The sequence below is a fragment of the Rhamphochromis sp. 'chilingali' genome (genome assembly GCF_963969265.1).
Source record: "Rhamphochromis sp. 'chilingali' genome assembly, chromosome: 21".
NCBI classification, from domain to species: domain Eukaryota; kingdom Metazoa; phylum Chordata; class Actinopteri; order Cichliformes; family Cichlidae; genus Rhamphochromis; species Rhamphochromis sp. 'chilingali'.
The window spans coordinates 13,367,897-13,378,685 of NC_137949.1; the positions used below are offsets into that span (position 1 = coordinate 13,367,897).

The 10,789-nt window shown below is 39.0% G+C and overlaps 2 protein-coding genes and 1 long non-coding RNA gene across 3 annotated transcripts in view; all 3 read right to left on the reverse strand.

The window, feature by feature from the left end:
• LOC308389643 (uncharacterized protein) overlaps positions 1 to 3,772 on the reverse strand; it is a gene marked incomplete at both ends in the record, with an annotated part of 38,032 nt that extends 34,260 nt beyond the window's left edge. Inside the window, 15 exons of the mRNA XM_080871135.1 lie at positions 25 to 236; positions 324 to 470; positions 591 to 675; positions 784 to 811; positions 905 to 926; positions 1,103 to 1,128; positions 1,236 to 1,330; positions 1,428 to 1,636; positions 1,882 to 2,058; positions 2,171 to 2,277; positions 2,430 to 2,542; positions 2,641 to 2,840; positions 3,057 to 3,224; positions 3,432 to 3,538; positions 3,691 to 3,772. Of these exons, the coding sequence (XP_080727261.1) occupies positions 25 to 236; positions 324 to 470; positions 591 to 675; positions 784 to 811; positions 905 to 926; positions 1,103 to 1,128; positions 1,236 to 1,330; positions 1,428 to 1,636; positions 1,882 to 2,058; positions 2,171 to 2,277; positions 2,430 to 2,542; positions 2,641 to 2,840; positions 3,057 to 3,224; positions 3,432 to 3,538; positions 3,691 to 3,772 (1,778 nt within the window). The remainder of the gene's footprint in view (positions 1 to 24; positions 237 to 323; positions 471 to 590; positions 676 to 783; positions 812 to 904; positions 927 to 1,102; positions 1,129 to 1,235; positions 1,331 to 1,427; positions 1,637 to 1,881; positions 2,059 to 2,170; positions 2,278 to 2,429; positions 2,543 to 2,640; positions 2,841 to 3,056; positions 3,225 to 3,431; positions 3,539 to 3,690) is intronic.
• A 713-nt stretch (positions 3,773 to 4,485) lies between these two features.
• On the reverse strand, positions 4,486 to 4,981 carry LOC308389695. Its single transcript, XR_013970313.1, has 3 exons — positions 4,958 to 4,981; positions 4,750 to 4,868; positions 4,486 to 4,647 (listed from the first exon to the last, which is right to left on the reverse strand). It is a non-coding gene; the product is annotated as an uncharacterized lncRNA (long non-coding RNA).
• Positions 4,982 to 5,084: 103 nt separating this feature from the next.
• On the reverse strand, positions 5,085 to 7,446 carry LOC308389685 (uncharacterized protein). The gene is made up of 8 exons (XM_080871170.1): positions 7,421 to 7,446; positions 6,985 to 7,131; positions 6,866 to 6,894; positions 6,750 to 6,765; positions 6,550 to 6,571; positions 6,363 to 6,435; positions 6,061 to 6,204; positions 5,085 to 5,967 (listed from the first exon to the last, which is right to left on the reverse strand). The coding sequence occupies exons 2-8, from the start codon at positions 7,037 to 7,039 to the stop codon at positions 5,767 to 5,769; spliced, it is 540 nt and encodes a 179-aa protein (XP_080727296.1). The 5' UTR covers positions 7,040 to 7,131; positions 7,421 to 7,446; the 3' UTR covers positions 5,085 to 5,766.
• Between the last annotated feature and the right edge of the window lie 3,343 nt (positions 7,447 to 10,789).

Sequence of the window (10,789 nt, forward strand, 5' to 3'; positions counted from 1 at the left end):
GCTATATGTCTCATATTTACTTACACAGTCTGGTATGTCTGGCAGCTGAAGTTTTTGGAGCTAAGGCAAAATAGGAAGTTGAAAGATGGAACGGCCAGAAACGGACGGATCTTTGTCTTGAACCAGCTGGTAATGAACTCCTCACTCTGTAGTTGTGCCTGGCTGAAGTTGTCAATTCTCACTTCTCCAAGAGCCTCGAGCACATTTGACGAGGTCGGGTAGGTGTTGTTGACGGCCTTGAATTGGCAGAAAAATAATTGTAGCTGGACCCAAACTTCACGCAGGGAAATGGCAATATTGTGAAAATGTGATTTTGTACTTACCATGTTAGCAAATGTCTCAAGGGCCTGGTCCAGTACAGCAGAGGCTTTTTGGAAGAAAAGCTTCCAGACTTCTACTGGGTATATGTTTTGGCTTTTCAGTGTGCAGTTCAGCAGTGTGACCAAGTTGCTGGATGTGAGATAGGGAGCCTTGAAAAAGAAAATTGACAAAGAATACAGCCATTTTGTCAGAGCTCATGGAGATTTGTCTCAGGACCATAATGGGGCAAAATCCATGTTCTGTTTTTGGAGTTTAAAAAGGAATCTTACAGAGGAACAGGCATGTTCTGTGATGGAGAAATTGCACAGGGCTGCCGAGGAATTGCCAGCTGACAGGATTTGCTCAAGTTTTGAACTGTGGAAAAAACACAATAAATTGAAATCCAATGCCCCCTTATTTGCACTGTGTTAACGAATTTTACCTAGACAGAATCAACATTGAACAAAACGGTATTTCACCCACCCATCAACTCCATTACAAATGAGATTCACTGTGAAAAGAGAATGGTTGTGTGTCAGATAATAGTCCTTCAGAATGCATTTATATCCTTAGAGTTGAAATGTGTACTTCTAGACAGACTTACCATGAACTGGGGTCACCTTGCACTGAAGACAAAGAAAATATGAGTGTTAGTATAGTGGAAACATCTTCTTCAAGTGTAAATACCTTGACTTTGTCACAGTTGGCCCAATTAGTGTGCCAAACCTGGATCAAATATTGGATAACCCATGTAAGACACCCCCCACACCCACCCACCCACCCCCCAAAAAACTAATCTTACCACAAAGGAAGCTGGAACTGAGCAGCCTGTTTGAGAAGAAAAAGAAAGGAAACAAATCAATGGAGTAGTCATTACAGTGCTGGTACTGGGCTTTTGAGAAAAGTTTAGTCAGGAAAGCCCATTTGCCACATACGTGGGAATGTGTCCTGGAGGTACTGCTTGCTTGATCTCACGCCCTGTGAAAGGTCCAGTGGCAATGCTGCCAAACTCTGCGCAAGACCATCGTATCTAAAGGAAGAAAAGAATTCATTGTGACTTGTCAGGAGCCTCAGCTTGGCATTGTGCACACCCAAATGTCTAACTGTGGATATCAGAAATATCTTACACAGCCTGGTAGGATTCACAGGTGATGTTACTGGGGATCACCCGCAAGCTGCTAGGAAGGATGCTCGCCATCACAGGAACCAAATAAACCTGGAACCACTGTTGATAGTCTTCTGGCTGAAAGTCTTTAAGCTGAGGAGCAAGGGCTGTCAAGGTCAGGCTCAAAATGGTGTCTCGCACATCTGGATTTTGGATGAGGGTGACATTTCTCTGAAAAGAGAAGGGGATCATAATAAGGTCAGAGAGGAAGTTCTGAAGTCTTTGTGGAAATGCGGAGATGAGGGGGAGCTTATCTAAACTAAATCTTTGTACTTCTGTACAGCAGGGATGCCTCAAGGCATGAAGCATATCAGAAATGGATCATTTTCAGTTAAACACTTGAGCAGGTTTATGAAAGAACACTGTTAACATTTGTTGATGTTTGCGCTGAGGTAAGGTTACCAATGAGAATTCACCTGCTTGTTGATGTTTGCAAAAGCCTGGAAGAATTGGTTGAGCTGCTCATAATCACTGGTCTCTGTCAAGCTTGTCAACACCTCCCTTACAACATGTGCATCGTTTAAAGCACCACTGTTTGGATCTAGGATTAGATCAGCCTTTTGCGATGGTGAAAGAACGTCCAGAACTGCCAGCTATGGATACAAAAAAGTAGAATTCATGAAATGCATGTCTTTTGTATAATTTCCAGAATTTTGCTTTGCTATTCTCAAGAAAGACAGGAAGAGTAATAAGAGTAAAGCTTACCGTAGAGATGTTGAAGTCTTTGAGGTCAGAGTATGATGTATATTGGACGAATGGACCCAGATTTGCTTTAACCCATTGGGCATCACTCTCATTTTGTTGCCTGCAAGCTAAGACATACAAACAAAAGTTAGGATGTGCCAAATTTAGGAAGGTTTTTGACAGGTAGACATGAAAGAATATGTGGGCAAGTTTTTTGTCTGAGTGCTTTTCAAGACATTTCACACTGGAAAGCACATAACGCACCCTATGTCTGCCCTACCTGGCTCATTGATGGCATTTTCAGCATTTCTTAGGTAGCCCAGCAGACCATGTGTGATCTCTTGCCGTCTGTACAGTGGCATCTCCTGGATAACTGAAGCCAACCCACTCACACTGCAACAGTTGAAAGAAAATGTTCTCATGCTGTTCTTTGTCAGTATTGTCATTTTCATTTGCAACAAAATCTTGATTGCTCCAAGAAAACTACTCACATGACTTGGTAATTCATGCAGCTGATGTTTGTGGTTGTGTTTATGAGCATTTCTGGAGTAAAACTGGCAAGGATAGGAATCAGTTTCACATGGAACCAAAGTTCATAGTCGTTTGTCGTGAAAGTGGAGAAATGTGGACTGATGATGATGAAGGTCGTATTCATGATCCGATCTCTCACAACAGGCTGGAAATGTGGGGTCTGTCATATTAAAGTGGAAAAAGACATAAGCAAAGGTGAGATTGCATGTTGGAAGTACACCCATACAACATGGTACAAAAGCTGTAACCATTTGTTTTCTAAGATACAATAGCCAACAATGGATGTAGCGGTTGAGACCTATGTTTTATTCTGTGTTTACTTCTGGAATCAAATATCTGCATTGTCCTCCTTCACCCTTTTAGGAGGCTAGCCTACCTGTCCATTGGCTGTCAGCTGTGTCAGGAATTCATCCACATTTTTTAGAACATTGCCCTCTTCAAGTTTTTCAAACACAAGATCAATAAAATCTGTGTTATTTGAGGCTCCAGAGCTCAGTAGCAGCTGTGCCACCTCAGAGGGATTGAGCGTTGACAACAATCCAGCCTACAACAGGGAATCAACATAATATCAGACAACAGTAATGACCAATGCTGTGGGTAAAGGATTAGCGTTTGCAACCAAAGAAAGTGTGCTCTATGATTTGCTTGTATTTTTGATATGGCAAAATAAACTCCTGTGTTTGTCTTCTTAAGTCTACAATTTTGTTTTCCTGTTCTTAAGGGAGGACTAGAAGTGCAATGTAGGGCTTACCGTAGAGATGTTGAAGTCTTTGAGGTCAGAGTATGATGTATATTGGACGAATGGACCCAGATTTGCTTTAACCCATTGGGCATCACTCTCATTTTGTTGCCTGCAAGCTAAGGCATACAAACAAAAGTTAGGATGTGCCAAATTTAGGAAGGTTTTTGACAGGTAGACATGAAAGAATATGTGGGCAAGTTTTTTGTCTGAGTGCTTTTCAAGACATTTCACACTGGAAAACACATAACGCACCCTATGTCTGCCCTACCTGGCTCATTGATGGCATTTTCAGCATTTCTTAGATAGCCCAGCAGACCATGTGTGATCTCTTGCCGTCTGTACAGTGGCATCTCCTGGATAACTAAAGCCAACCCACTCACACTGCAACAGTTGAAAGAAAACGTTCTCATGCTGTTCTTTGTCAGTATTGTCATTTTCATTTGCAACAAAATCTTGATTGCTCCAAGAAAACTACTCACATGACTTGGTAATTCATGCAGCTGATGTTTGTGGTTGTGTTTATGAGCATTTCTGGAGTAAAACTGGCAAGGATAGGAATCAGTTTCACATGGAACCAAAGTTCATAGTTGTTTGTCGTGAAAGTGGAGAAATGTGGACTGATGATAATGAAGGTCGTATTCATGATCCGATCTCTCACAACAGGCTGGAAAATTGTCATCTGTGAAATTGAAGTGGAAAAGAAGCTAAGCAATACAGATACTGCATGTTGTAAATGTACTCATACAACATGGTAAATGGTAAATGGCCTGTATTTATATAGCGCTTTACTAGTCCCTAAGGACCTCAAAGCGCTTTACATATCCAGTCATCCACCCATTCACGCACACATTCACACACTGGTGATGGTAAGCTACATTGTAGCCACAGCCACTCTGGGGCGCACTGACAGATGGTACAAACGCTGCAAGCAATTCTTCTCTATGATAGACTCCTTGAAGAGTTGTGTAGCGGTTTAGCAAATTTCTTATTCTGTCTTATCCTGCTGGAATAAAACACCAGGATTGTCCTCCTTCACCCTTTTAGAAGCCTAGCATACCTGTCCATTGGCTGTCAGTTGTGTGAGGAATCCATCCACATTTTCTAGAGCGTTGCCCTCTTGCAGTCGCTCAAACACACGATCAATCAAATCTGTGTTATTGGAGGCTCCCAAACTCAGTACCAGCTGTGCCACCTGAGAAGGACTGAGGACTGACAACAATTCAGCCTACAAAAGAGAACCAGCATAATATCAGACAGCAGTCATGGAAATGTTCTGGGTAAAAGAATTCCGTTTACAGGAAGATGTACATCTGCAGTTGGCACTCACAGCGGACAAATTAGGATTGAAGGCTTCCAAGTCCTGCACAGTTGCAAAATCAGAGAAGTCGCCAAGGTTTGCCTTTAGCCACGCTTGGCTCCCCGTGATAGATGAGACACAGCCAGGATCTGCAGAAAAAGCAAGAAAGTTATTGACAGGGTAATATACCACATGTTGTCATGGAAAAACCAAAGTGAGCTTGAGTTTCTCCTTTTACCTGTTGAGTCATTTCTTGACAAGAATGGTTTGATGAAGTGAGTGAAGACTGCTTGCTGTGTGTCTCTGTTCATGGATGCCTTTTGCCTTCCAAATGCCTGAATGCTACATTTGAGAGAAAGCTTTCAATAAATAACATATTCAAAATTCAACATAATTCAACATAATTCAATCACAACCATTTCAAACTTAAATCCCATTGATATTTTAAAACATTGTAATCAACGAATTGGTACATTTTGTCACAACCTCTTCTACACAGAATAAGACCTATATTTCTTTCGTTTATTCATCCACATTTTCATTTCCTTTCATAATTTGATCATTTCATATGGTATTCTAATATGGGATAGTGAACTCTTTTAACCTCAGTCTTTTCATGTCTGGAAAAGTTTCCAACCGCGTTTTACATCGTGGGTAGCAATTTTCAGTTGAAATTCTCCTTTTGACTTATTTTCAATTACATAATTTCTGAATCATTATATAACATTCTTATTTTAAAGAAACACCTTCACAAACGACCACCTTATATTAAGGTGTATGCCTCTTTTACAACAGCTGGGTCACACAGTCATAACTTGTTTGGTCTGACTTGTAATTTAACAATTATGTGATACGCATTTTTCTTTCTTCCTTTTTTTAGTGATTTCAGTGGACTTTGGGACCCTGACATCAACATTCAATGCAATACACAGTGAGAAATGTGTTACATGTTAGAATATTCAATTAAAATTGTTTATGTCTTTAATGATTTCCATAAGCAGTTAACAGCAGTCACCAGCAATAATTGGTAAAATGGAATTTATTCACTTACATCTCTTGGAAAGAGGTGCAGCTGAAGTTCCACTTGCTGAGCTGGTTTAGGAAGTTTCCATTGACATAAGGCAAAAGAGGAATCATCTTCACAGAGAACCACAGCCTGATGAATTCGGGGTCACTGTCATTACCCAAACGAAGGCTGTCCATGACTCCAAATACATCCAGAACATCAAATCCAGGGACATTGTTGTTCTGTTACAAGACAAATTTGCCATTTACCATTCTTAAAAGCTGTTACATGTTTTACACCTACACTATACTGAAGTAAAGCATTAGCTCATTTACCAGGTCAAAGAACACTTGTAAAGTCGACTCTACAATCTGCCTGAGATTTTGTTCCACCATCCTCGACTTTTCATCTGTTAAGCTTACATTTTTACCCCTTTTACAGGATAACTCGCCTGTCAGTTTGTCCACTGCAGCAGAGCTCTAAGAACACATAGAGCAGGTGAAAGCACTGGGTTACTGTCAGTAACTTAGCACAAGGGGGAGTCATTTATCAACAATGCTTTGTGGGGACATTTAACAATTTAAGGTTTAACGATGAATTGATCATTTTTTACTCAAATTAATTCCAAAAGGCTTACTCTTTGAGTGGCATCTTGTAGATTTGCTGCATGGCAAGTTTCCTGGAAACCGTTGGTATGAGTGGTGGCTTTGCTTAAATAAGAAAAAACACGGTAACAGAAATGAATAATAAAGTCATCTTTAACTAAAATAACATCCCTGGAATGTATTAGGTCTACAAACTGTTATTTGAGTTTGCATGCCTACCTGTTTTCAGATAAACCTGGTCCTATAAAATGCAAAAAAGAAAATGAATGAACACATGTATTAACATTTTCAAATTAATAATTAATGGAACATGGATAAGAATTATGTTAATGGATTAACTTTTAAAAGAAGAAAAAGGTGACATTTTATTTTATATTCATATAAAATTGCATATGGTTTATATGTATAAAAAAACTTACCTTGTGTTGTGTTGGACTGTAATGTAAATTTATAAAAGAACATGTTAATTCATGTATTTCATTGTATTTCATTGTTTTTGATTTAATTATTTAATCTTGAAAAAAAAAACACTTACAGTTGCAGAGACCAGTCCTGACATACATACTATAGATTTTTTTTTTTATAAAAAAGAAAAGTGTTAGATAAGGATATATATTCTATTAAATGACTAATTGAATGTTCAGAGATACTTACCAATGCCAATAGATGACAGTAGCAGAACTTGCACTGACATTCTTATGCCACCCATCGTGAGAACTCAGTTCTCACTTTTTTTTTTTTGCCCCTCAGTTGATTTTCAGATTATTTAATTTTTATTTTAGATAAAGATGTAAAGTGATACTGGAAAAGAAAAATGAAGTGATAAAAGGGCATTTTAATTATTGCACTGCATTAGATCTAAGAATTTTTGATACAGAAACTCAATAGTAAAGAACATAAAAGTATGACGTTTGAATGACATGTTATACATACACAATGCATACATTTTCTTTTTAATCCCTCCAAAGCTAAAAGCAAGATTAAATAGTATGGATTATTTCTTACTTCTGTACAGTGATTATAAATTAATAACAGAGTATATCAGAAAGCGAGATAAGCCATAGAAAGATGTTTAACTGGTTGAACTCACCTCTCGAACTCCTTCACTCTGTGAGAGAAGACTGAAGATCGCTGTTAGTGGTGAAGCAGGTATACACTGGGTGGAGTAAAAGAAAATTAGAGCAGATGAAGCAAAACATGCTGAGAATGTTCTAAAAGATTCCATTGGGTAAACACATTGCCAAACACTGTGCACAAACAGTATGGACTACACTTTGGATAGATGATCATTATTCAGTCAACAGAACATGGAATTTGCGAAATATGATTAAGGACTGTTGATATGTAAATGCTTTGGTTATAACTACCTACAACGGGGTTAAAGGAAATGTTATGATTTTGGATAAAGTTTGGCAAAATCAATGTTTATGGCTAAAAAGAAAACAAAGAGGATATGATTTTGGGTTACCTAGACCTCCTTTTTTCCACCTCAGTCTCACATTACTCAGCAACTGCTGAGTAATAAAATTGTTACCCCTTATGAAGGCAGTCCATCGTTACCTTTTAGAGTTTACATATACTGTAGTGGTACTGGCAATAATTTGGATGCAAGCATGAACTTTGAAGACCAAATCAGGGAATACAATCTAGCCTCCATTGCTTTTCACTTCCTTCACCTAGGCACCTAGGCAAATCTCATGCATCTCAAATAATAATCTCGTTACCTGAAAACATCCTCATTTCTGTGTCCTTATCACTGACATTTCCCAGATTTGGTACCTTATATGCTTTTAGTCTAGCATAAATCTCTGTTCTGTAATTGGCATGAAAATTCTGGACTATCTGCTTGAATGCTTCCTAAGCTTTTAATTCAGCTGGCTTTTTCTTTTGAACTCTTCATTAAGCATTAGTTCATGGACTTTAGGAGAAGATTTCAAAAACACCTTCCTTAATTTTGGCTTTACTTTTCTTGAGACCAAACATACTCCTTAAAAGCTGAAACACATCACTGTTTCTGCCCAGTCACTGTAGTTGTTTAGTAGTAGTTGGAAGATCATAAAGAATTTGCTTCTGGGCTCAACAAACACTAGTACAACCGGGTTGATGAGTTTCCAGAGGTGTGGACTCGAGTCACATGACTTGGACTCGAGTCAGACTCGAGTCATTAATTTTATGACTTTAGACTTGACTTGAAAAAATGTTCTAAGACTTGTGACTTGACTTGGACTTTTACACCAATGACTTGGGACTTGAATTGGACTTGAACCGGTTTACTTGAAAAGACTTGATATTTTACCCCAAATATAAAATTTAACATGCATATTATATAGAGATTGAAAATGTGACGTCATTCACGGGTAGAACCGCAAAGGATTCTGGGAACTCGTGGCAAGCGGTACTAGCGCACGCAGGCTTTCAATTAAAATCAGTTATACAGCGATAAAAAGAAACACAAAAATGTCAAGAAGCCGTTGTATTATTAACTGCAATAGCCGGTCGCATGACAGCCACGGGAAGCCGACGGGTAAAGAGATCGGTTGTTATCGGATTACGTCGTTGAAGAGAAATTGTTCAAGCCATGTTTCCGAAGTAACAAAGACGCGACGGATGGCCTGGATTGCAGCCATTCAAAGATCAAATATAACGTCCCAGAACACTCCAGCTCACAGGTTAGTCTGCTCCAAGCATTTACACGAAGGTCAGTGTTTTTTAGTAGTTAATACGTCATTTTTCTTAACATAATTGGTGATATAGGTTACAAGCAAGTCTGACGCTGAACAGAAATTGTCGCGCTATGCTCCTTTATTTATTGTGTTTATTGTGCATAAATAGTGAATTGTCCTGACACAATATTGCGTTTCGCCTCTGTTATTATGGTACATTGACAAAAACATATACTTTTATTCACAGGATAAAACAGTTGTTTTGTATCACCAATTGCCCAGTACGATTACAGCATACAGTATTATTGTCACTGCTACATTTCTGTAACGCGTACCAGAAATTATTTCCACTACTAATTAATTACCGTTGAGCTCAAAGATCCTATTAATAAACGGTTAAGGAATGTGTATTTATGACGACAGTTTGTGAGACTGGTAAACTTATGATACGTACGATGGTCTTTCGTTCTACACGGTGCATTTCAAGGTCCTGCACCCATCCGTCGGTAAACTGTACCTGGGCTTGTTGCAGTGACCTGAAGTTACTAAACTTCATGAGTGTATGCACTCACTCCAAGAACCGTATGATTATAAATATGCATATAAATATGCTACGATGAGATAGCTGACTTCATCTAACTAGCAAATGTTGTCCAGGCTACGTTGGTGATGCAGTTTTTTTTAATATGTATGATATTTTTGTCATGCGATTTTAAAGCCGGTCCTATAACCGCATCCAAGAATAACATGCAGCTTATCTCAGAACTGTCGGTGAAAATTATTCTTGGAGCTAGGTTTAATTGAGCTGCATTTTAAAGAGGTGCAATTTCACAATTTGTGTATATTTTCTAAGTTCACTATTTTGTCATGTGTTGAGAAAAACACAGATTTTAAAATTACATGGTCTAATATTTACATTTAGCATAACTGCAACATTATTTTTTCGTTGTTTTTTTTTTAAAGACTCGAAAGGACTTGAAATTCAAAGTTTCAGACTTGTGACTTGACTCGGACTTTTACACCAGTGACTTGAGACTCGACTCTGACTTGCCTGACATTACTTGAGACTTGACTTGAGACTTGAGGATAAAGACTTGAGACTTACTTGAGACTTGCAAAACAATGACTTGGTCCCACCTCTGTGAGTTTCAATGTTATGCAAAATCTACGTAGGTTACATCAGTGTCGTTTGGACCTGTTGTTGACATTGTTATATTTTTGACTATAAAACTGGTCAGAAAGTTATACTGATACATCCCAACAAAACCATTCACAAAATTTACAATAAAACAGTAACATCGTCAAGTTTTGGTTTTACAACCGAAAGTAAAGTGAAGCTGTGCAATTACTGTTGTGTCATTACTAAATTATTAAAACTGTTACTCCTTTCGATGTGGAGGAAGCAGCAGCTTTACTCTGAGCCCCTCTTGGATGACTGAACTTCTCACCTTATCTCTAAGGGAGAGGCCAGCCACCCTTTGGAGAAAGCCCATTTCCGCTGCTTGCATCCGCGATCTCTTTTTTTCGGTTAGTACCCACAGCTCGTGACCATAGGTGAGGGTAGTGTCATAGATTGACTGGTAAATTGAGAGCTTCGCTTTTACACTGAGCTCCCTCTTCACCACAACAGACCGGTGCAGTGTCCACTGCGGCTGCAGCACCAATCCGTCTGTCGATCTCCTGCTCCCTTCTCCCGTCACTCGCGAACAAGACCCGGAGATACTTAAACTCCTCCACTTGGGGCAGGAACTTGTCCTGGACCTGGAGTGGGCACTCCACCCTTTTCCGTCTGAGGA

Coding starts and splice junctions, on each gene's coding strand:
- LOC308389685 (XM_080871170.1), bottom strand. CDS start 7,039: ATGGGTGGCATAAGAATGTCAGTGCAAGTTCTGCTACTGTCATCTATT. Junction 6,436..6,549: donor CCAGGTTTATCTGAAAACAG/GTAGGCATGCAA, acceptor TTCTTATTTAAG/CAAAGCCACCACTCATACCA. Junction 5,968..6,060: donor TACAAGTGTTCTTTGACCTG/GTAAATGAGCTA, acceptor GTCTTGTAACAG/AACAACAATGTCCCTGGATT.